Source organism: Bombus pascuorum, chromosome 14 (assembly GCF_905332965.1).
Source record: "Bombus pascuorum chromosome 14, iyBomPasc1.1, whole genome shotgun sequence".
Classification (NCBI taxonomy): domain Eukaryota; kingdom Metazoa; phylum Arthropoda; class Insecta; order Hymenoptera; family Apidae; genus Bombus; species Bombus pascuorum.
Genome location: NC_083501.1, coordinates 2,804,005 through 2,830,310, shown reverse-complemented (window position 1 = coordinate 2,830,310; position 26,306 = coordinate 2,804,005). Strand labels below are relative to the sequence as shown.

The 26,306-nt window shown below is 31.2% G+C and overlaps 2 protein-coding genes and 1 long non-coding RNA gene across 10 annotated transcripts; 2 read left to right on the top strand and 1 right to left on the bottom strand.

The window, feature by feature from the left end:
* Positions 1 to 621: 621 nt before the first annotated feature.
* LOC132913923 (uncharacterized) lies at positions 622 to 3,408 on the bottom strand. Of its 2 annotated transcripts, XR_009659489.1 has the most exons (4): positions 3,096 to 3,408; positions 2,225 to 2,455; positions 1,209 to 1,488; positions 622 to 1,152 (listed from the first exon to the last, which is right to left on the bottom strand). It is a non-coding gene; the product is annotated as an uncharacterized LOC132913923 (long non-coding RNA). The 2 variants fall into 2 exon arrangements; XR_009659490.1 differs by lacking the exon at positions 2,225 to 2,455.
* A 405-nt stretch (positions 3,409 to 3,813) lies between these two features.
* On the top strand, positions 3,814 to 20,146 carry LOC132914262 (uncharacterized). Of its 7 annotated transcripts, none has more exons than XM_060973229.1 (9): positions 5,438 to 5,686; positions 12,393 to 12,735; positions 14,510 to 14,732; positions 16,507 to 16,643; positions 16,848 to 17,069; positions 17,196 to 17,378; positions 17,454 to 17,570; positions 17,711 to 17,912; positions 18,343 to 20,146. In XM_060973229.1, exons 2-9 carry the CDS (start codon positions 12,607 to 12,609, stop codon positions 18,384 to 18,386), a joined length of 1,257 nt encoding a protein of 418 aa, XP_060829212.1. In that variant the 5' UTR covers positions 5,438 to 5,686; positions 12,393 to 12,606; the 3' UTR covers positions 18,387 to 20,146. The 7 variants fall into 7 exon arrangements, with proteins under 7 accessions (XP_060829217.1, XP_060829212.1, XP_060829211.1 ...); XM_060973228.1 differs by having other exon boundaries at positions 12,301 to 12,735; XM_060973230.1 differs by having other exon boundaries at positions 5,451 to 5,525; positions 12,301 to 12,735.
* Positions 20,147 to 20,960: 814 nt separating this feature from the next.
* LOC132914259 (zinc finger TRAF-type-containing protein 1 homolog) lies at positions 20,961 to 26,142 on the top strand. Its single transcript, XM_060973225.1, has 6 exons — positions 20,961 to 21,509; positions 24,154 to 24,392; positions 24,455 to 24,666; positions 24,959 to 25,119; positions 25,207 to 25,409; positions 25,501 to 26,142. The coding sequence occupies exons 1-6, from the start codon at positions 20,976 to 20,978 to the stop codon at positions 25,526 to 25,528; spliced, it is 1,377 nt and encodes a 458-aa protein (XP_060829208.1). The 5' UTR covers positions 20,961 to 20,975; the 3' UTR covers positions 25,529 to 26,142.
* Positions 26,143 to 26,306: the final 164 nt, after the last annotated feature.

Genomic DNA, 26,306 nt, shown 5'->3' with positions numbered 1-26,306 from the left:
TTAAACGATTAAAGTCAAGCAACGGCAAAGAAAGGACTGAGATTCGCGATTGAAAACGACGACATCGTTCCATCCAATTGTATACTCTAGCACGCGTTCACCTGTGCACGTTGGCACAAGTATACAACGCGGAGTATGATGTCACCGATACGAGCTTGGTATTTGGTACAGGAGAACGCGTGATTCGCATGAAAAGCTCGATACGCGAAGCGGCGGCTCTCCGTCGAACGATTTGGTCAGTCGGTTCTTCGCCATATCCGGTCACCGCGCTGGCACACGCGCGTCGTCGCCCGCTACCAAGAACCGGAAGTCACGAAGAGACCCGAGGGATACTCCGCTCGTGATCGAGCCTGCTAACCCGTGGAACGCTTTTTATAGTTCTTCTGAGGACATTTTCATCCTTCTTAAGGGCACCTTACGCTCGCTTTTCGGGCACACTTCCGGTTGGTCACGCGGAACTTCAATTTCAGTGGCCATTCTTCCGTTCGAACGAATCTTTGTAATTTCGTAAGTTGTGTGATTTTTTGTCGGATGTTTGTTTAAAGATAATATATTATTGTTTGGAATGTTCGATGCGATTTTTCAATGACGAAATGAAGCAAAGAGTAAAGAATTTTTATTTTAATTCGATGTGCAGGAGTTTAGATTTTGATGATTGAAAAATCGTGATGGTTGTTGGATTGCTTATTAAAAACTGAGTGTGAATTTTGATATATTTAGATTAGAAAGAAGGAGGAGAAATCGAAAGGTGTAGAAATGTGTAGAATGTATATGAAATATGCAAAATATCAAGAGTATAACACTCGTTGTGATATTTACGAAAGAAAAAATTCTCTGCATAAATTCCAGTTTAATTATATTCATAAAAATATAAATATGCATAAATATCCGCAATCCATTAATAAAAATCTTATTAATATTGAATATACATTGCGTCTCATCATCATAAAACCATCCCCTAAAATTCGTAGTAATTCTAATTTGTAGAAATTGTAATTTCTTACTTTCTTTGAGTGCATTAATAGTTTATCTATCACAAATGAATCTTAAATCTCATCGTAGGTCTCCATCATCTTCGTATCATGAATCTTCCTCTCCAAATCAGAGCAACTGATGACGACTCTACCGGTGCAACAATTCGCAGCTTAGCTCCTAGAAAAGATTTTCATTAACGCCTTGTCGACCGGAAGGTGGTAACTCGTCAATACCAGTGATAGGAACGATCGGTAAGAACAGAAGACGGAGAGGAGGAAGACACGAATCACACAATCGGTTCCTGACCAATGGAACAAGAAGAACGGGGAAGCTTCACCCCCTCTCGACTTTGGTCGTTCGACGTCGTCTTCGAAGTCGCGACGCCCACGCTATCAGTTATTTGGCGAGTCTCCAGCCTCGTGCAGGTGTCTCTTTCGAATAACGCGTCGACTGTACTTTCTACTGCTCATCCTCTTCATGGACTATCCAGGAGGGATAAAATCAAGATCACACCTGAAGAAAAAAACACAATTACGGAGAATATTGTATTTTCCTTGTTTGGGAATTGGTCTCCTTGGTTATTTTGTTGAGGTAAGGCTATTTTTGGTAAGTTTTGATGATTTTTAGCTTGATTTTGTTTGGATTCAATTCTATGCTATAAGGAAGAGTGTGAGTTTGTGGACACTGTTTTAGGAGATTGAAGAAGATTTACTTTTTGCTTGAGATTGTTTCTGGTTAAATTAATTAATTAAATAGTATCTTAGATTTTTTAGGGCAAAATTGGAGTTTGCTGGATATTATTGTAGAAGATGGAAGAAGATATACTTTATGTTCGTGATTATTACTTTTGTAGATTGTTCTTAGTTATATTAACTAAGAGTTTATAGTTAATAAAATAATAAGTAAATAATTAGTAATTGAAGAAAATGTACTTTACATTTAAGATCGTTTTTAGTAAATATTTAGTAGATTGTTAATTTAAAGCTGAAACATAATATGTAGAGACAAACAAAATATCAAAGTACAACATTCGTAATAATCAGTAGGTTTTCTTTCTTAAATCTTGTTCATAAAAGCATGCAGCGTTTAGTAATCTACACACACACACATATATACACAGGATTAAGATTTTCATATTTTCTAATCTTTTATTATATATTTGATAATGTATAATTTAATCTTTATTAATTTTTTATTAGAATATTGAAATTATAATGTAATTATGGGAAAAAGAAAGAAGGTAACTCACAATCAAATTCCTTAAATATTATAGTGTTCTGTGACTGAGTGTTCTGTTTAAATCTTTGTGTTCAACGAGTAGAATTTATCCACAATATTAACTGGGCGCCTCGAAGGCAAGATGTCGGCATAGCTGATGCTTTTCAAAATTCGGCTGTGTCACATCCAGCCAGCCGAACGTCCAGACACCAACGCAAATTTCAACCATCAGGAGGATTAAGAAATCATCGTGTCTTCACTCCTAATTTTAATAACAGCCATTTAATAAATCTCAAATGACAACTAAACACATAAAAATACGTGGGAAAAATCTTTAAAAATATCTAGAAAATATCTAATACTATTGAAGATTTGAAAAAAATAGTTGAAAGTATTTAAAAGATATCTGACATCATTGAGAATTTTATACAATTCATCTTTAAAAACGTTGTACTATATTTTTATCTAATTAATTATTCTTAATTTTAAATATGCTCTAAAAAGTATATGTTAGTTAAGCTTTAAATTATACTTTAATCGTTTTTATACCAATTAAATAAAAATAGCATGCGTTCTATTGGCCTGGTAATAAAGTATATTTCTGGTAATAAGTATAGAAAGAGTTGAGATTCACTTATCGAGGTCAATGGATGTCGAGAGTGAATCAAATTAACGATATAAATTTTGATAAATTTGCAGCGAAGTCATATGCGATCCACGTAGATTGTTTTTGACCGAACTTCTACCGGATGCGATGCCGTCTCCAATGGAAAGCGTTGTAACGTGCTGTGCACGCTAATTAATGCGTTAGAAGGACTATTCTTTCGACGTGTCGAACCTGAAGTGTTCAGTAAAACCCTAAACGAAAGGATACTTAAAAAAAATTAAGAGAAAGGAAATACCTCTCAAGGTTTGTTTTTCCATCGTCACGAGGCTATAAATTGTTTTACGTTCTCTTGTTTTTATCTTAAACAAAGATAATTATTTTATCGTTATTTCAGTATTTTTGGTTATTTTTTATAGTTATTATTTATAGTAATTCTAACGACAAATTTGTAGATTATTACGGCTTATCACCAAACGAAGATTTGAGGCTAATTAAACAGCAATTGAAATCATTACTTCCCCAGCTGAAAAAAAATAATTATAATTGTAATAAAAATTTCTGACGATTTTATCAGTTTCATGTAAATCGTATAAAATATATAAAAAATAAATTAAATAAGGATATAATTCTTCATAATTATAGCAAGAATATAAGAAATGCAATATTCTCTAATTAAATAGCAAATTATTTGAAAATGAACCTTGTTAATTTTATAAATTATAATCTATTAAAATTGCTTAAATTAGGCATTATTTTAAAATCACAGTTAATAAACATAGTTAATACGCATTTTACAAATTGATAATATTGCGTAGTTCAAACTATAAAGTAAATAAAAAAATATTTGCGAATTGCGTAAGTAATAAATGTATGCAAAATAGGGCTGATCTGACACAATAAATTTAATTGCAATAAATTGTGCATCAAATGCACTTTTTCTGTATCTACTCCTTTATCCGCCAGATGTCAGAATGATACGAAAAGAAAACGTGCTTGGGTAGTACAATGCTCCAGTTATGTAGTATATATCTAGGTTATGTCGTGAAAGATACATGAGGATGGATCGTTTGATCACAACCGTACCAAAGCAATAATATGTGAGACTCAGAAATAACTCTAAAGTCATGTTGCGTAATATATAGTCGAAGTAATCAGAGTGAATATTACATAGCTGCTAGCTAAAGTAGGTTTCTTGATGACTAACATATCAATTAGAGAGGTTATGTTATTGAATTGGCCGTCAATACGATTTCACGTCCGTTTGTTAACTTCATGACCCGTGCTATGATTCTCCAATCACAATGAAGAATTCGAACAAAGAAACCATAAATCTCCTTGATCTATTGTCGGAAAGTGATTCCGATATATCGGACTTGGATTTTACACCTAAAAAGAAGAAAGTTAAACGGTAAGAAAAAACGCGCGTTTTTCAAACCTGTATGTAAGCTTTCAATTAAATTTGAAGTTCTAAGTATGTAAATTATGTGTAAAATATAATACCACGTTACAGGAAACATCGATTAAGTGCCAGAACAAAAATGAAGCAGACTGATTCTTGTGGATGTAGCAAGTCTGATATGAGGATCATATCATTGTGGTTGGCAGCAGTCCTAATTACATTCTGGTTGATAGCACTGTCCTGGCTGGCTGTTATTTTATATGGAGAAATTAAAAGGATGGATATCTCTATAAAATCAGGTAAATACATAATTCTTCATTTGTGGATGTTATCAAATTCATATTGATACTGATGATTGAATGTGACTGATAATTACTAAAATTGCTTTATGCCGCTTTTATTCTGGAACTGATACTGGGAAAAATACAAAGAATCATACTGTTATCGTAAAGTAACATTAGTAAACTTGACTTAATTTATAATTTATGAACTTCATTATATTCATTTATACTGCTTGATTCAAAGTAACAAAAACTTGCAAACTAATGCATATATTTATAAAATCGTCATATTTATCTCATGTGAATGTAATTCTATGACATTTTCGAGTAAAAATTCCTCTGCTGAAATATAGGTGGAATATTTTCGAATTTCCAATATACAAATGTCTATTTTTGCTATTTCCAACAGCGTCGTAAATTTAGATCAGCGTTCATTATAAAGCAATGTATTCGACAGTAAAGATCCGACAAGAAAGTTTAATACATAAATAGTCATAAATAGGAACACTTTTGTTTCGGTTCATTCATTTCCGCTAAAATTATTCTTCAATCGAAATATCGATCGTTTAATGTAAAATTTAAACGTTGTGATGTTTAATGTTTTCAAGTTCAGTTTAATTTATATTTTCCATTTTTTCCATTTAAAAATGCCATATTTCTCTTTGTCTATTTTGCCACAAAATCCAGATAATATTCGATATGCGATTTCATTTTTTCAATATACATTTACAGTGGCGACACATCAATATCTATCGAATCTTATCGGTCGCGTTATCGCTGACAACGGCTCTATTTTTCTATTTTTACGAATCCCGCGCGTTGCTGTTTTTCCTTCTCTTTCGTTCCTACTTTACTCTGTTTCATCCACTTCGTATTAATTCAAAATTCCCTATTACCGCGAATTGTTATCATAGGGATTCCTAGCAGAATAGACCGAGCACGGTCGCGTACCAACCCTCAGTCAGTCGATATCTTGCGCACAGCGCGAGTGGTACGCGGTGAGATAGCAGAGGCGTTGTCTACGTTCTTCGTCTCGTATTCTATCGTTCGTAGCCTTTAATAATTCCATTTAACAAATAATGCTGGTTGATTCATTTAACAGTCCGCAATTTATTAAAGCTGTATATTAAGTTATAAATCGTGTGTTAGTACGATTTGTCGGTCCTGTATTGTGGAGTTTGTGACTCGTGAATCGATCAGAGAATTGTATGTATAATTTATACCGGACGTAGGTCAAGTTCCGCATGCACCAAGTGCTTGTGGTTTTTGGTGTTTGAAGCGTTCGATGGTCGACAGGTGTACACGGTTCTATTCCTCTTTTATTGATTCCCAATCGTCCAGCGAACACATAGAAGTGTCTTTAATAGAGTGACGTACGAAAACTCTTGTGTCTATCTTATAGGGGTGGATATACGAGGGGGTTGATTTGCTTAAGTAACCCCCGCGACTATGACAGATACGTCATACTTGCGATCACGTACACTATCGCTTAAGATTATCCGCTTCTTCCTAATTTTTCATAAGATGTAACTTAGTCCTTAAAACATATCCTTAAAGGAAATCGCGTTAATCCTCAATTGGTATCGTTGAGTAGTGTATACACAATAAATACATGCAATAATTAACGGTATTTCATGTGTTAGAACTGTTTAATATACTTTGATCGTTTATTTTATTGCACTTTGGTCATTCTGTCTGTCATTCTTTTTGTTTACTCATACAGAAATCATAATTAAGGCTATTTAAGTCTATACTCATCATAAGAGATATGAAAATGGTATTTATAATAATTATATTATTTTCCTCATTGGCTTTATCAAAAACATAATCGTTTAATTTGCGTAGACAGCGTGTCAAAATAATTATGTTATTCTACAGGTTGATTCAATTGCTTCCGTGTATATCGAAAATTGGAAATGGTATTTAAATTGAATACTTCTTGTTATTATTTGAAAATATTATACAAAAATATTTCTAAATAATTGAACAATAAAGAAATAGGTCACTATAATTTCAAAAATTAAAAATGACTAAAATTTTACAAAAAATTTTGATTTAATTTCAAAGGTTAGGTTATGGTTATGTTTTGATATAAAAGCAAGACGAATCTTCGTAAAACTGTTTGTAAACGAAAGAAAATGACTTTGAGCCAACGGATTTCCCGATTTCCTCTGTCTTGGAATCTGATACTAGGTGAATTATTACATCATATGAAATAATTAAGGTATCAGCTACACTTTGTATTAATTGGTCGTGAGATGTAGGAGATGCAAATAGACTATTGAATTATATTGACAGACAGTTAATCGCCTGTCGACGTAATTATCATTGAATTAATAATACAACTACAACCATCTAGAATTACTTAGAGTAATACATAACATAGTAAATGAAGTTTCTGTTTTAAAAATGTACTTTCTAAATTTTTATGAGAGTTCCCTCGAATGAGGTTGTACATATTATTCGATACAGCCCTGGAATTGATAAGATATGGGCGTTAAAAACAGCAGAAATTCATAAGTTGTGACTCCATGTCTCGAACAAAATATAACGAACAAGTATTTAAAGCAACAAAGGAAATTAAAATAATAATTGATAATTTTATTACATTGTCAATTACAAAATAATTTTTTTATATATATGACTCAAGAGATTCGTTTCACTAACTATATATTATAATATATCAAACTTTGAATATTTTATTTATTTTAGCATATTATATGCTTTTTATGAATTTTTGCAATTTCAAATTTCCTGTAAATTTATGAACATTCACAGTTTAGTTACTATTTTTACGAATTATTTTTGAGTGGCTATTTCTAAAAACTTTCAAATAAATTCGTTAAAAATTTTCCATTACAGCAAGATAAAGTAATAGAACTAAAAGTTAAGAAAAGCTATTAATTAATGAAACAATTACTGTACTACTAATTTAAAAAGTCTTCGATAAAAGTGCATAATTATCCAAAAAATCTAGTTTATCATCCCAGATCAATTATCATAATCGATTTTTAATTGATAATATATTCTTAGCCTATGAATAATATATCGTAAGGTTTACTTGAAATTGAGCAATATGATAAAGAAAATTCCTCTTCGATCGATGGAGGGAGAAAAAATAAAGAATAAAGAACAAAAAAGTTGCATAGAAATCAATGAAACGTTCGATTTTTCATTTGAATGTTTTGCACTGTTGTGCAAACGTAATCTGAGATGGAAGCGGCGCAACGCGATTAAGTCGCGTCGTCAATCGCTGCTAATCGCGAGTATTGCGTTAATATTTGTGTCGTTCGTTGCGTGTTACCGTGAAGTCATGCGTGCTCGGCTTTCGCGATATTGGTGACTTTTAAGGAGGTGTACGAAATCAGAAGTGCATGTGTCATTTTGGATATTAGTAGAGATATCCATTTCTTGATTCAGCATTGCTGCTTTTAAGAATTCTATAATTTTTTGTTGGAGAAAAGACTAATCTTACAAAGTCTTTTACAATTGTACTATGATTAGTAAGATACTTTAAATATAAGAGTTTTATTATTACAATCTACCTTTAAAGACTATAATTTCTTTTTTTGAAAATTTTTATTTATGTAGTCCTTTTCAATGTTGCCGTTACTGAGACGCTCTAAATATAAGTATTCTATTATTTTGTTTTATTTTTGATCCAATATCTTTTCTATAATTTCTGTTTGACGAAATTTCTATTTTTATAGTATCCCCTTCTTTTTCTCTCTTTTTTTGAAGAGAATTCTATTTCCGAATGGAATAAGTTGTTCTTGAGAAAAATATGGTTTGAATAGTTAAAAACATTCACTCGTGAGGATTCTATTTTTTAGGCGAAATCATTGAACATTCCATACCACATTAATTATCGTTCTAACGAAGTTTTGTTCCTTTTACGGAACTTTCATTTGTTCAAGGTTACATATTCTTATGAAGTACATCTTTTTTTTATTCTTTTACTTCTTACTTGATTAAAAATTATGATATTTAGTTTTTGTTTTTTTCATGATTTCTTTTGATCTCGAGATCTTTCACTCTTGCAGTATTAAAGTTCTATATTTTTATATTTTCTATTCTTATAGATATTCTATATTTTCAGATCTTTGTTTTACTATATGTTTCTCTTTTTTCATCCCGTTTATTGTTTTTCTATCTTCCATTTTTTTGCAATCCTCTGTATCCGGATGTCTCTTTGCTTACTGCAAGAAAAAAGATACTGTTGATTATATCGTTTATTTCCACAAAGAAAATACATAGCAATTTACAAGTGCTACATAAATTGCCCGCTTGAAATTCAATGATGTAATGATAAAAACGTAGAAAATAGTAGAATATAGATGCAAAAGTATGAAACTCTTAAATCGCATGGAATTATAGAGATCCGAACAAATTTTTATTGAATACTTAGTTTTCCCTTATCTTCATCTCAGAAGCGCCAGTTTCTGGTCAGAAACATTCCAAACATGTACCGAATCATTTGTCTTTCGTTCCCTTATTTTATTGTCCAATTTGTAGATAAGGTGCACAGTGGAGAAACCTAATGACGCCATAAAACGTTTATTAAACCGACATTCTGATATGTGAGTAGTATTTACAGTTAATTAGAGTCGGATACCAATCGCTATTATCTAAATTTCCAACAGATATAAAATAAGGATATTTTTTCAACTTCATGTCTTCATGGAAAATTCATTTTCCATTTTTACATCCAGATCTACCAGTTAATAGGTTGCGTAGGTGATTAAGTTTAATTTATTACCAGTTTTTTATGTAAATAGAATCGTTAAGATATTTTTTCCACCAAGTCTAACCTATTTTGTATGAAATATTTATGAAGTAGATTACTGGGAGTGTAACGTAATATGTATTATTATTTTTATTTATTTTCTTGAAGTTTTTTTTATTTACAAACACGTATTCGTATAATTGTATTTTATAAAGCTCATTTCTCGCTTGCTTATTATTATAGTGTTGTATTTTAGTAACTTTTTATCATCTTTGGATCATTGATGACACTAATAGCTTTTTAATTCAACACATTTTCTCTTACATGTATTTTTATTTTATATTATATATTTTATGCAACGAAAGTATACAATTAATGAAATAAAAGCTACAATATGTATGAAATTAAATATTCCACAATTTAGTAACTTGTAATAACTTTTATTAATAATCTAATAACTTACGCTGTTCTAAGCGAAATTGTGATCGATTGAAGGTTAATACGTTTATAACTCTCTGCATATGTATAACTGTAACATCTGTAACGATTTCCATATTATAGCAAGGTCTTGACTTGTCCCTCTGTAATGTCATACAATTTAAAAGTTCTCTAAGAGCAAGTCATTCATTTGCGGAAATAATGGCTAAAATAAAGATAAAAATGTTTTCAATACATGTTTTTAATTATTGTTTCTAAAAAAAAAGTATAGATTAAAAACTAAATATACTTCAACTTCCTAACATTTTTCAAACATATCTTAAAAAACAAACGAGCGATCGACTGGATTGTCATTTAAAGCAATAATTCCACTTTCAGAACATTAATTACAACGCAGTCGATACCAACCAACACATCCAATTACAAGCATTATTTAAAAGTTTCCTTGCTATAACAGTAAAATAACCATCATAACTCGACGACAACTACCACATCTGGTCCATTGTTCTCCATTCTTTCTCGCTAGATACACGATCACGCGCGTTCAATTTGCTTTTGTATGAATGTATATACCTGCACAAATATGTACTCAGATTTATATGTACTCATTCATGTGGTAGTGTATTCGTACGGATGTTACCTGTATACGTTGTCAGGTACGACGGGCAGACGATGATAAGAGAACCCGCAGTATGAAACGTTTCGTGGTGATGTTCGGTTCGTGACGCGATTCCTCTTGTTCCATCGCGCCTTTCTTCGTGCTTTTCTCCTTGTCCATGACAGTGATCAATTGCGAATCCTGAGTTTCGTAATACGACGACGACGATATATCTATAAGAAAACAAATAGTGACGATTCATGGTGTAAGATCTACTATGTCTTTTTCGATTGACAGAGGTTTTTTAGTATTCTATTGAGTTTCGTTTCGAATTTGTTATGTCCCAATCTTATTTTAGTTTCAACCTAGAGAAAGACTCATGTTTTAAGAAAGTCTTTGGCACACAATTGATGCAAGAAATCGCGTGTATCGTAATAACGATTCTTTCATATTTTTTACAAATTAAAAAATTTTTTTAACAGTAGAAAGATACGATTCGGTAGAATATGACGCAGGAATTCTTCGAGTTTTATCATAAGTTTCCTTCCATCTGGTTTAGTTCCACTGGCGGTTTCCGGTCGATGCTCGTGGGTTGAGGAGTTGGAGTGCTTGGTGTTATGGCGTCGTTGTAGCTATAGTTTAACTTCAATTATCTCCAGGATTATTGAATTCGTTTAAACGAAGATTTTTTATCTTTGCAACCGGGAAAAAAAGTGCTCGTAAGATAAAATGACATATTCATAAAATTGTGAATTTATACTTTGCCTTAGGAAATGTTACGTCTAAATAGTGCTGCAGATATCAGTTGCATTATACTTAAGAAATCATTAGTAATCTACGTAGTACTCATAATCTATATAAATCTAAACTTCAATTTATAATGTACATATATTAATTCTGCATCACATCTTATATGATTAAAACTCATATTTTACTTTAATTGCAGTTTCAATTTTCTTTAATAATTCAGTATTAAGGCACGTTTATAATCAGCCACTAATAATTACAATCATTTTAGCAATAACAAAAAATTGCAAACTACTTAAACTATATATAATTTACATAAAAATTTAGATTATTTTAGATTATTTTACCTCGCATTGAATTTTAAAACTCATATTGGAGGATGTGTAAAATTCAACTTGCTAAAGTTCGATAGTCCTTCACTTGATAGTGTTGCGTTGCTATCACGCATATGTATAATGTACATACGTTCGAGTGCTTTATTCGAGTTTCCTTATCTAACGAGTCGACTACCTTGAACAATTTCGATTGATACATTTAAATTGTTTACAATCATCGTGGCCACGTTATCGTACCTTGTGCCCATTTTTTTATGTTCTTTCCTTTTTTTTTTCGTTTTTCCTTTCTTCTTTCTTGCTGTTTCTCGTTTTTTCTTAGCTAGTCGAGGTTCTGTTTGCCGTTGCCTTTCTGGTGCTTTTGTTCTTCCTGACCTCTTTTCCTACCACTCGAGGACCGGTCCCTTGCTGTTGTAGCATCCCGATCGATCGATCGATATTGCGATACGGGGGTATGCTGAAGAAATCGTTGACAGATTTGTAGAAGCTTGACTATGATCGATTGTTCTCCCGATGAAAGAATTTTTGAACAATAGAGAAGCTGAAAAAAGGATGGGAATATAGAATCTTTCCAAGAGCGTTTGGATATCAAGAAGTTGAGAAAAATCTACGAATACAAATTTGGAAAAGACAGAGATGACCTGTGCGGTAAACGAATTTCTCAATAATTGAAAAATTGAGAATATTTGCAAATGCACCGTACAATTTTTTTAATTTTAACAAACATACATTTAGATAATTGTAAATTATTAAATAATTAATGAATTCACAGTCATAGGACATATAACGAGGTTGCTAAATACTCAAAGAGTTAGAAGAAGCTATTGCACTATTGTCTAGTTTTTCCAAATTTTTAAAATTCACTCTAGTCGTTTTTCATAAAACTGTTCCATTTTAAAAATACTCTACAATATTTCAAACAAAAAAATTGGAACGGGTCGAAACATACATCTTGATGTGCAAACTCAACTGTTTTTAGAGAAAATGATCACGCGATGCGATACCAATGAATATTCTATTCGCGGAAACGATAGGATCGGAAAAATGTGATCACAGAGCTGTGAATTATAGATCGTCGCGTTCTCGCAGTTTGAAACGGTGAAAACGCGACCGAATTTTAAGCACGGAAATGAACCTGCTGCGAACGATTATCAACGTGTGTGTATCGTGCAAAGGTTGATAAAGAAGTATAGAGAAAGAAAGAAAGAAAAGAAAGAAAGAACTCCTCGTGCGCGACAAGCTCGCGTGAAACGAAACGAAGATAGGCGGTTCGGTGTTGCCTGAGATGGACTCGGTGGCAGTGACAGTGCCCCTTCGTCAGCCGACGAAGAAGATGAAGAAACGGAAGGAGCTCGATGCCTTGGCGCCTCCGCATATTGTTTCCCGACGGAGTTCCGGAAAACGTAGCTCTCAAGTACGTATCGATTGACCGTGACCAAAAATGTTCTCTGAAACGAGACGGAATCCTTTGTAAAATTGTTCGAATTTGTAAAAATTTAGATTTTCAGAGGAAATGTATTTTGAAATCAAAGATTTGTATGTGCGTTTAGGTAATAAGAATGAAATATTCTTTATAAAGTGATTACCGTTTGTAAACCTTCTTGTAAACATTGAAGCCTTTTTAGGAAAATGTTTTTTTAAATTAAGAATTGTATTTGAGTCTAAATGCTAGAGGCGTTTTCTGATAAGAATAAAATACCTTCTAAAATTTTGTTTTTTAAATTTCTTAAATTTATAACACTTGAATTATAGGATTGAATTATACGTTCATCAGAAAATAGCTAATTAGACCGACGAAAGTTTTAGAACAAATATGAAATTTCGAAAGTTGAAATGGAAATATGTATTGCTTATATAATTTCTTATTTTAAGTAGTTTATAAAAATTAATAAAAACAAATATAAATATTTATATAATATTTTATGTTTTGGATATACTACGAATAAGATGGCGACTTAAGGTATAGCAAGAGATACTTAGTGAAAATTTCTAGATAAATCTGAAATTTTACCAAACTGGAATTGGAAATGTTCTCAATAGAAATATAGAATATTCATAACTTGATTAATTTGTAAAATGTGAAATGTATGTGTAATATGATAATATGTATGATAATGTACATCAATAATAATATATAATATAATATATTATATCAATAATATTTACATTGGGTATAATACTATATGAACCATATAATAGGTTGCATTAATAATGTATGAAATGTTGTTTCGTGGAAAAGTTTGTACTAACAGTAAACAGAGAGTGGATAAGAGACTTACATGTAAGAGGATTAGAGAGAATGTAGAGTTTATGGACAAGTAGTACAGGATTTTGTTTAATTGGCACATTTCCTGATTGTTTCACCTTTATTCTGTTTGTTCCTAATTGGCTTTTCTTTGCTACTTTATGTATAATACTAAATATCAAATGCTTGATCTTGTTAAAATTATGTGAATAATTGTTCTAAGTACTCGATACTCTAAGTATTCATTTTGATTCATTCATCCTTTTTGTTGCTTCTTTTTCTGTATAAAATTAAACAATCGTAAATTTTGTTTTTTAATTTTCTTTTCAACAATCAATCTAAAACGGCTATAAATTGCATCTTGTACAACTGTATGCAATGCGTATATGTTATAGCTGTATATTTTCTTATCCATATTATCTTATTCAACTCAATTGACCTTTTGATTGACCACGTCTATCATTCTTTCAGAAGGTTATTTTCTTATTTGGACAGTTGGAATAACAAATGGCACCTAAAACAAGTATTTAATTATTATATTTACTTTAAATCCTGAATAGATGAGAAATGACATTATCTTGAAAACTATGATAAAAAAGAACAAAATTTAACAATATCTGGGTTAAGAACCTAACATTTTATTTTAGTATCAAATTTAAGCCTTACTTCAACATCTTACTTTGATCATGAAAAAATTGGAAGAAATATTTCCATCTCAAAAAACAGATATATATTGCAACTTCCCAACATTTTAAATAAACAGGTTTAAAAGAAAAACAAAATTAAATTAAAAGCAGATTATAAAATAAATGAATAAATCATTTAAAAAATTATAGAGACATTTTGAAATAGTATAAATATGAGGAGATTTTGTAAGAAATAAACGTCAAGGAAAAAGGTTTTGAAACGGCAGACTGGGACTGATCATCCTAACAATTTCTAGGAGTTACTATCAGATAGCAGCGACGAACGGTCGGAATACTGGAATATATCGACTAGAAATGGCCGCAAATGCAGAGGCAGACGAAGTCGAGCTTGTCCTGGATTTTTTAAAGCTTGTAGTGCCTTTCTGGCTTGTGCCTCTGTATTAGCAACCGCTAGTTTAATTTGGCTGTTCATCGACGTTCGTCAGCAACTTACTGCTCTACGGACCGAACTGGACCAAGGTATATTGCATCTTTGAAGAACGCTCACCAGAGAGACTTCTAAAAAAAGAAATACTTTATTTTAGATCCAAGTTAGAATTGAATTAAGGATTTACGTATATATAGGGTATTTCGTTTTAATTTAGATTCTGTATTTTGCATAATAAACACGACTCATGGTCGTTATTACATAAAACACAGAATACAAATTAAAAATTAAATACCTGAAAAAAGATATTTTATTTTAATTCGAATCTAAAATTAAGTTAAGGGCTTACATAAAGTTGCAGTAGGTACTTAATCTTAATTTATATTTTATATATATATATATTTCTTTGCTTCGGCTTCGCAGCCAAAAAAAACTTGATTTACAGTATAATTCATATCTTATCTAATGTATATCTATACATGTTGTATCTATTTTATGTAAAGAAAAGTTCTTTCATAGGTCCATCATTCAAATTAATTTCATACGTTTATCAATTAAGTCAGTTAGAGTAATGTAATTGTAATTTATATTTTGTATTTTATATCATGAAAATTGTTAATGAAACCCATCAAGTAAGATATAGAATTAAAATTAAAATTAAATGTTGTAAAGTTAATTCAAATTAATTACCCTGATTTAAATCTAATTTAAACTACTATAATCATCTATAATTCAATGACACAAACTAAGGGGTTAAAATAGGTTATTCTTAAATTATATAACTCTACCCAAACTGTTATACGAGTCACTTACGATCCAATAATACAGATTGAGTAATACAGTAATTGATTCAATAATAATAGAAATTCGAGAAATTAAGAAAAACTTTAATTGAAAAGAGAAAGAATTCAAGGTGAAGAGTTTAATTAAATTCTCTTCGCTTGAAAGTCAAGAACACTTCTTTTATCTTTCGTTTTATTTTTATTTTTTTTCATAAATCCAATCACGTTGTTACGTGAATCGATCCCTATATAATCGAGTTCCAGAATAGAAATGCGTCTTGTAACTTCTTTTTTCTTCTTTCATTTTTATACTTCTTTTATTTTAGTTTCTTTTTTAGCTGATTACGTTAATTTGTGGCTCAAAGGTATTTATAAAATAAGGCTGTTAGTCTGACGCTAAGTACATAATTTGCTTACAACGCGACGATCATGGTCGCATAGTAATATGCTTAACCGAGCGAGATCGTCAGTCCGATATGTTGATAAATATTGGATTATGTACTTGGTGTCGATTGGTAGAAATCATTCGAACTATTCTCAGTCAGGTCTTTGAGGATAATTGCGATGCACATCAAGAAAAGTAATTCTTAAGTTAACATAAAGCCGATATTTCAATACTGAGATATTTTAAAGCTGATATTAGAGTTGTTTGAGTAGCAAGAAATTTTAAGTTGGTATCAATACTTATCTACCTTAAATAAATACATATTAAATTATTTCGATATCAACTACGTCTAACTAAGAATTCTCGAGAGTTTCTTATTATTCAAGTATTCTTATTACAATTCGACTTTAAACACTGTTTTATTTGCTTTCGCAATGAATACAAATTCGTAATCAATGGTATTTCAAATATTCGATGAAGTTTATTTATTTTAATCCTCACAGGCCGGATTATGTCTTTAAAACTGATTCCAATAGGAAACAAATAGATTACAATTCGAATATGTTTACTCGTCGTACCTGTTTGTTTCTGGTTAAAACATTCGATAAGATTTTATCGATTCTGGAATTATTCTATCACGTATAAACACTCGTATCAAAACGAGAAAAAAGAAAAAACAAGATATCGTTTATATTGCAGTTATAGCCGGTAGCGAAGGTGTTCCCGATGCCCTGCAAAAATGTCACTCTCTGTCGAGAGATCTTCAGAACAACCAGAGCATTATCTTCACTCATTTATCAGATCTCAAGCTTCAAATCAATAATTTTACAACGCAGGTAATTTCATGATGCTCGAATTTCTTAAGTGTAATTTCTTAACATAAACATTTTTTTCTTGGAAATAAAAAAAATGATATTCAATAATGATTACTAATTTTTCATTAATAAATATATTAAATATTCTTAATTTACATAGAAAAATTATTAATATGCTATATGATATAATAAGTGATTTATTTTTACACGAAAATTTATTTACAGCTAGCACTTATTCAACGTAGTTTGCATCGTGCAAAAGATTGGTTCAACGAGGACCCAGCATTATTTAAAGTGCAAGGAGATTTGAAGGCCCTTTCCAATAATGTGGCGAAATTTGGGAGCCAAATACAAGATATAAGTCACACAGTAGAAAAATTGGAAAGCTCAAATACTAGGATACAAGATGTCCAAACAAAGATACAACAGAATGTTACAAGTATCAAGGTTCATAATCAAACTTTTCTCATTAAAATTTTCCATAAATGCATAAAAATCTGAAGTCTACTTGCAATCTACTTCTATATCAAGAATAGAATTTAAAAAATTATTTTTCTTTTCTTTTTATTATAGAACACAGTAACAGAATTGTCAAATATTACACAAAAGCCTCAGATATTGATTACAAATGAGACAAAGATAAAGACTGAACAATTGAATGCGACAATCGTACATTTATCTGATAAATTGATGGACATCAATGAAACATTGTCGAGAGCTGTGCAATGGGTGGCGGAAGATCAGAAGAAAGATCATGTAAATGTTTAAGAATTTATAAAAGGTGAAAGTTGTGATGTGCTCACTGATTGAAAAATGTGATATGTTTCGCAGGACAAGCTGGTATTGCTTCAGGAAACCACTCAAAATGTTAGCATGAAGGTAATATCCTTAGAAAGAGAGTGTGTGAAGACTACCATACTACAATCTGTTAAGGAATTGGATACTCAAGTACGTATACGTTCCATATGATCTAAAAAATAATTATCTAATATAACTTGTCAGATAACTTTTGCAAAGAGACTCTTTATTAAATATTATTTTTTTGGAGAAAATATTTGTATCTTTTTATAAATTTATAAATTTCGTAGGTGAAAGAAATTCACACGGTTAACGACGAAATTAGCAAGAAAATGAAGCAATTAGAACAATCGTATGATAGTTTAAAAAATTCAACGAGCTTGATATTGGCGGCGATACCGGATATGCAGACCCAAAGGCTGATCAAGACGAAGATTTTGGAGGAGTCGATCGGTGACGTCGCGACCACGGAACAAGATCGCAGTGTGTTAGGTAAGCTCTTTCGTTCAACCGTCTTGGACCTTGACTTGAAAAGTAAACGTCTGCTCGTACAGACGAAACAACAAATATTTGATTTCCCTGTTAGACGTGTATATGTATCTGTGTTCCTATGTATCCTTCTATTTATGGGAAATTCACATGTAATAAACACATTTCTTTCATTTTAATTTTAGTTTTACTTATTGTAGAATGTTACATTTTCGCAATATTGTAAAAAATTTGCAAAATTTTGTAGGATATTGACATAAACGATTATTGAAATGAAAGTATAATGGCAAAATTTTCGAATCCTCGAAAAATAATGAATAAATTTTCGAATTCCTAGGTAATAATAGAATTGGTAAAGTCTCCATACACATGGATCTTAGTGGAATATAATAATAAACTAACATGCATTAAATAAATTCTTTTTATTTTTCAGTATCAAATGAGGCGCCGTCGAAACGCTTGAGATCAGATCCGTAAAATGTTTCTAGAGAAATTTATAATATGGTGATGTTCGAGCGAGCTTTCATCTTGTACGATAGCAAAAACGAATCAGCTGTTTCTTAGGAAGAACATAAGGAGACATTGCGCGTGTGTATGTTGTAAATATGAAATAAATTAAGTACGTTGAGAAATTCCATGTATATAGAAAGGTAAATACTTATGACCTGAATCATGTGATCTCTCTTAGTCTCTGTCCCTAAGTGTGCACAGAATGATCTACGAGGATATTTAAGTGGATTATCCTGTTGTATAAAAGAAGGAGAAGAAAAAAAGAGATGATGTCTGAAAACTGAGAGCTATTTATAAACGAGCAATAAGATATACTTTGAATCGTCTAGTACGTACTGTCCAGGTCGAATACCGTGTGACAGATGCCAATTTTTAAAGCACGCCACGGCCTGTAATGCGGCTACCTGAATTTATTCAGATACACCATCGAAAAAGTACAAAGAGCGTTTACACTTGTTCTTGCGTTACAAACCATAGACGAGGAAACAAAAAGGAGGAATAAAATGAAAATAAGCCAAAAAAAGAAGAAATAAAAAATTTAGAAGGCGTATATCTATACTACGATGTCCACTAATTCGCAATAAAGTTTTCTACTCTTCTACTATTTATAGCGCAGCATAGTCTATCGATTTGCCAAATGTTAGAGAGATTTAACAATCTGCGAACATTCTACACGTTAACGATTGATTTCGTTTTCGTTTATTCATAGATTATTCATCTTTTTAGTAATGATATATTGTACAGAGTGTTCAAAACTAAAAATATGGTGGAAGTGTACTGTCCATCCCCCACTAGAAAGTTTGTTTAGCCAGTATATAGTGAACAAAACTCATTGTGTAGGATTTTTATTCAACCCAAACAAAAAAGTATAACAAAATGGTAATGTACTTTCATGGTTGTTTATTTTCCTGTGCAGGGTGATCATTTTTATCATTTTTAATTTTATTTATAAGAAAAGGAACTTATACATTTAGATTTTTTAAACAATATTTTGAAAGAGTCTTGACATTTTTATATTTTAATCTACATACAGTGGCTCACGAAGATATTTGAATATTCATCACAAAATATTTTTATGTACATATTATGTGTGTTATAAAACATTGTGATATGTCATTATCACTGCAATGAGATTCAACTATCATGATTATACTCCAAATGTTTAGTATAATACACATAACATAAATACATCATAATACATCAAATATTTCTATAAATGTACATCTTGTGAGTCACTATATCTAATGTTTTACCGTCCATCTTGATTTCTTTCGAACGTATTTTGTAAGGTACGTTCAATTACGTGTAATTTAATGGATCACCTTGTATGAGACAATGTAAATGTACTGTAATCTGTAAACAGTTTATAATTAGCATTATTATATTTTAAACGCGCTCTAAATCCATTTATGTTATGTAAGAGGTGATACACGCTAAGTTTCGACTTTTCTCTGCGTTTGAATGTTGTATAATGATTTTACGCGCGTAGCCAGTTTTGGTGGACTGTAGCAATTGTGAATATAGCGTATCTAAACGAGTGTTCATCCAGTTTAGCGAAGAACGAAACAACCTATTCACAGGTAGAAATGAAAGGCAAAAAAGGAATAATAATGAAGAATCGCGTGAGAAAGTTGTATGAAATTGGTATGAATGTATAAAGAGAAAAACAACGCGTATAAATGACAATACGTCGATGTGTGAATAAAGAATTGATTATTCAGATTCAATTATGCTGTTCTTTTCTCTATTTCCTGTTGCTAGTTTATATCGGATTGTTCGAGAAGTCTATAGCATTTTTATTATGAAATTCTATCAAATAATGAAATGTTTGAATAAATACTGCTCTTCATTAGATATTAAAAAAGAATTAAGGAGATGCATCCAAAATTCGTTAATAAAACAAGCTTCTTTCCCTTGAGTGAATCTTAGTTGGAATGTTTACCTCTACCTAACTCGTTCATTAAATCTACTAGTATATTCATTATTGTTTATAATGGTTTTTATAAAACTCAATACTTTTTTATCTTTTACTTATCTTATTTTATGAACAATATTTACCTCGTCGTGTGTAATTTAAAATTAAATGATGAAATTCAAGACTTACAAAAAGATGGGTGGCTACTCTTCTGGATATTTGGATTTCATTTATGTAATTTTTTGACTAAAAAAAAAATAAACTTTTCATTATTATGTACCTCATTGATAATCCTATGTAGATGAATATTACGAATATTACGTATACAACATGCGTATTTGACTGTTCAAATTGAATTTGTATTACGTAGTTGATCTATGCTTTTAAATTATGAAGCTATGACATTTTAATAAAGATTTTTAATCATTTAAAACCGCTGAAAGAAAATTAACTGAAGATTGACTCGAGACCCTTTCGATACAAGCGATTTTCTAATTTTCAAATATTCGAGACGTCAACTAAATTCACATCCGAAGGATATGTAGTAATCCTAAAATCGAATTGGATTCTCATTTTATGGTAAAAAAGTCAGACGTTAAGTTTTAAAAAATCATATTCGACAACAGTCGAAACAATGACAAATGGTAACAAAATCTCAAAAAAACAGTCTATCAATACCGTTCTTCTTAGCGGGTTCCCTTCTATTAACAACAAGGCTATTATTTTCTATTTTGCTAAAAATAATTCGTAAAATAGTCGAATGTCACGAAAATTTTCACATGCGTTGCCTTTTAACCTTGAATAATACATCGACCGATTTCATTACGTTTCGCACGAGTATCGAATCGGTGTTGTCTCTATCTAGGAGATTATTACGTGGTCTGCGTTTGACATCTGCGCATTTCTCACGCTCATTCGGAGGAAAAATCAAAACAATCAATATGGCGGATCCGAACAACGAGGCTGCATCGTCGAGTAGCGTTTCGGAGCAGGCCCCGTCGGCCACCCCGATTCGCGACGATCTCGAAAAAATCGAGGACTTCCTTGAGCCTGATAAAAAGCGTCGCAAACTGTCACGGAACGATGGGAAAACCGAACAAAAGTTGGAACACCGTTTGGGCGGCATCCTCTGCTGCGCAGTTTGTCTCGATTTACCCAAGGCAGCCGTTTATCAGGTAAGTTTTCGAATTATTATTGCTTCTTAATATTTTCTGCCATTCTTTCGATACGTGCCACGCTTTGGCGCTATCTACGATATTTTTTACGAATGATACGTTCTATTGATCCGGTATATACTGTGGATTTAACGTGACATGACGTCGTTCCTCTAACAACGTCGTTTCTTTCTATCCGACATTTTCACCCGAGGACGATGGGTGCACTTCTCTTCGTCGATATGTATGTCATACATAATACGTACGTATAGATGTTACCGAGCAAGAATTATTCTTATTAATTCACGTTCACTATGCACACTATGCACCGTGACAATTTGTTGACATTTCTCTACACGAAATCGTCTTTTGTTGTTTTCGGTTTTATGGCTCTAACTTGGCAGTAATAACTTTTCATTGAAGTGCAAATATATGTCGATCGCGGTGGAATACAGTAAAAACTTAATAAAAGATCATTCAAAATAAAATTAAAATAAAAGGGATACAAAAATAAAAATATATTTTTAATAGTTAAATGTGTGTTTGAAAAAAGCAGAAATATTTCTGGAGTTATTATCGCTTCTTATTCAAGGCTTGTGTTTTGTAATATACCTATATATATATATTTTATTACTGATTACAGTTGAGTTATATTTTTAATCGATTAATGACAGTCTTTAATACTACTTTGTTTCTGTGTTAAATTCTTTCTCTCTCACTCTGCCCATTTTTCTTACCCTCCTTTTCTCTTGACAATTATAACATATGTATTGTTCAATAGTTTGCCTTTATAGTAAGATTTTATTTTTCTAATATTGCAGGAATTGTTATAATCATGCAGATGATAATTTCATTTTTAAGTTTTGATCTTATAAGTATTTAAGCTATTTTTATTATTATTAGAAATAAAAATATGTTTATCAATTGTCTTCTTTAAGATAGTAATAATATAATTACAGGTAGGTAACTATATGCTCTTTCTTAATAAGAGTGGTATTGAACATTTGAAAAAAACAGATGTATGAAGAACAGCCTTTAATTTGCTAAATACAAATATGATTTCCAATTATACTATTTTTTATTGTTATACATATTTATGAAGTTCAACAAAATCTGACTGATGATAAAAAAACATCCTCATATACAATATACTCTTACAAAATAATTTTTTGCAATGGAATTTCTAAATATTTAACATTTATAGTAAATATACTGCCTAAGTGTTTTTTCTTGTATAATTTGTATTGTAAAGGTGACATCAAATCTATGATAAACATATCTATGCATGCATGTAAAGTAATTCTCACTATGATGTACATTAATGGCGAATTTTTAACTCATGCGAGCAATATGCAGATATATCAAGGAGAATTATTGTATGTATGCATGCCCAAGCAATGACCCCTTTTTTAGTAACATTTATTTACAGAAACTCCTCTGTTAATTAAATTTGTAGCATTTCATTCTACCTGTACTCTATTTATATTTTGTCCTTAGTTCTTTTTTCAATTTTATTCATGGAAATATATATATATGTAACATATTCTATATTCACTATCTTCATTAACTGTAAAACAGTGGGAAGAATGTTGCGTTTATCCCATCATAATAGAGATGCATACATGTAAGTTACTTAGTGCGCTGCACAGCGCATAATGTACTTTTTATTTTTACTAAGGTATGCAAGTTTGAACGTTGTATTCATGCATTTGTGAACTCGTAGATATTACACAGAATATTTGATTTTAAGCAGTTTAAACATTAACTTCATTCTTGTTGATATTCTAATAAAATCAATTAGGAAAATGAAGGAGAGAAAAAGAGAAACAGAAATTATTTAAGTCACCAGATCTTTATAGTCTAGCATATAATATAGCAATACATTTTTTCAATTACAAAGTATTATGTTTATTGTAAGAAGTAATCAAGATGAAGGAACCACCCAGATATTAGTTACTAGGAAAAATTTTATTGTAGATTCATGCGGAACTGATGTTCATCAATTATGATTAATAGTGAGAGAGTGAGAGTGAGAGAGAGAAAGCGCATTTCCAGAAAATCTGTATAACATGTATAGTTGAAAAGCATTGAACAAAATAAACATTCTTAAAGGTTATTAGTTAGTTATTTCGCATATGACACCCTTTTTCACTTATCCTACACATCATTATCCTTTTCTCTTCCTTTCTATTATCAATATTGGCAACATTAATGACAATTGCTTTCGGTGATGTTCACATTGTTTTAAACCTACTGGTTTCACAATATGATTACTTGAATTATTAATAGTATTATTACAATTTTGTGTTTCAGGTTTAAAAACATCAAATTATGGTAATATACATGATATTAGTTTTGTTATTCTAGTTTGGTTAATGTGTTATAAGGGTTGTACATATATATATTTAAAAAGAAAGAAAAGTATAAGATGTGACAGCTTGTGCAAAATGAAAAGTTAAATTATTTATTTCAAATAAAAGTATCTCTTCTCTTTTAATCAATATTAGAACATATATATTTATTAGAGCTGGCAAATTAAATTTTGCACATAGCTGTACATATATCAGATACAACAGGCTAATTAAAGTTATCAACAAAGTTAGGATTATCTTTTACAATATGAAACTAAGAATGCTAGTAATACATGCTGCAACAATGTTCACAGTGTACAAATGGACACTTGATGTGTGCCGGTTGCTTCACTCATGTCCTCGCAGATGCCAGGCTAAGAGATGAAATGGCAACATGTCCCAACTGCAGAATCGAGATCAGCAGAACATCTCCATCTCGAAATTTGGCAGTTGAGAAAGCAGTATCTGAGTTACCAGCAGAATGTCAATATTGTGCAAAGGAGTTCCCAAGGAATTCCTTGGAACGTCATGAAGAGACTATGTGCGAAGAAAGGTAATCAATGTCAATAAATAGAACTGGATAAAACAATATTAATGTATGTTGTGTGTATGTAGAATATCCAGTTGCAAATACAGTAGAATTGGCTGCCCATGGCGTGGACCAAATCACGAACGTCCAGAACACGAGGCACATTGTGTACATCCACATCGTTCAGGGCTGGATGTAATGGATGCCCTGCGCGATATCGATGCCCGTACCCTTGAAGAACGTAGGCTGTATGACAATGTCTTTGATCTTTTGTCGTACGAGAAAATCACATTCAACGGTCCGTATCTGTTTCTCGTGTATTAAGGCTATCAATCTCTTACATAGTCTTGTTTAGATGAAAACATTATAAAAGATATTTCACTTTGTTCTGTGCTTTGTTTAGCAGCAGCAGGAACAATCTCTGTCATAAGATTTATCCAAATTAAAATATTTATTTAGACTTCTAGATATCTCATTGGAGACATTTGAAATATTGAATAAAATCATTTTGTTCTTGCATTTCCTGCTATATTAATAGACGCGTAGAGAACGTAGGATAGGAGTTATCTGTAGAATTTCGTCCTTTGTAGATTTACAAATGAAGCCATATCGTACAGATGAATTTGTCCATAAATTGTTTTACGAAACTTCTCGTTTTACGGCGTTTAATAATCAATGGGTTGTTAAAGCGAGGATCAATAACAGTCAACGTGATCCTACTCAGAGTTCAGAAAGAGACATGACTTATCAAGTATGTAGAAATTCAAAAATATTTTGCAAAAATCCAACGATTGTCTTTTTAATGAATTTTTTAAATATGCTTTTTAATGTATTATAGTTGATTTTAAAATCAAAGACAACGTATCCACTACCACTTCATTATTTGATATTAAAAGGACCTTTTGGGGACATGAAAGTACAACCAAGAATACACAAATTTGAGTTCACTGACCAGGAAATCGAAAGTCCTTACTTACCTTTACCCTTACCTGATACGGCAGAGTGCAATAGACTTCTCGCTGCAAGAGCTATTAGTTTCAGGTAAGAAATTAACACATACAGCTACATAATAATCTTTTATTAAGAAATTCAAAAGAAGAAAGGTCATTTGCTTACATTTTTTTTGTTTCAGACTAATAATGTTCCTGGCATCTAAGTAGCTCGACACAATTACTGTCAAGATTTTATGGAAAATGAATTATAATTGACACAACTTTTTAGATTTAACAGTGATAAGAACATAGATGACACAGAGGTTTATAACCAATTACTAGTAGTGTTTAACCGTAATGATAATAAAGATAAAGATGCTAATTCTGCTGTAGTCTATACACATATTACATTCAGAGAAAAGTTTCACTACGTTGAAACCGCGAATAGATTGACACAGAGGAAATAGAAAAAGTAATTTGCAGATACTTAAAAAAGGGCAATGTCTAATTTCGTTTTTTCTAATCTCTTTCAGAAAATTTTTATTTTTTTTTTTAATTAACTCTTCCAATTTACTGGAGCTTTATGTAGATCATTGTTGTTAGACAAGTGTATTAAATTGCGCCGATACTGGTAAGTAGAACTGTTTGACAAACAGAATAGAAAAGATATGATTTTTCGCGTAGCGATGTCGATCGAAGCGAACAATTTAATGCACATGCCTGTCGACAAAAGCCTATTACAGATTCTTCTATTTACATATAAATTAAATGTTATTGATGTAAACATCCCAAATTGATATACTGTAATAGAAAAGAATTAAATAAATTTATTATAATTACAAGTTCTAGTTTTAATTTTAAACCCTAACAACATCTACTATCGAATAATGATTCTATTTACATTTTACTTTTAAATTTACGAAGATTAATCCAATTTGTTGTAACTCGGATAAATTAATGAAAATATAAAAAGAATACTTTTAGTGAATAGAGAAAAAGAAGTGAT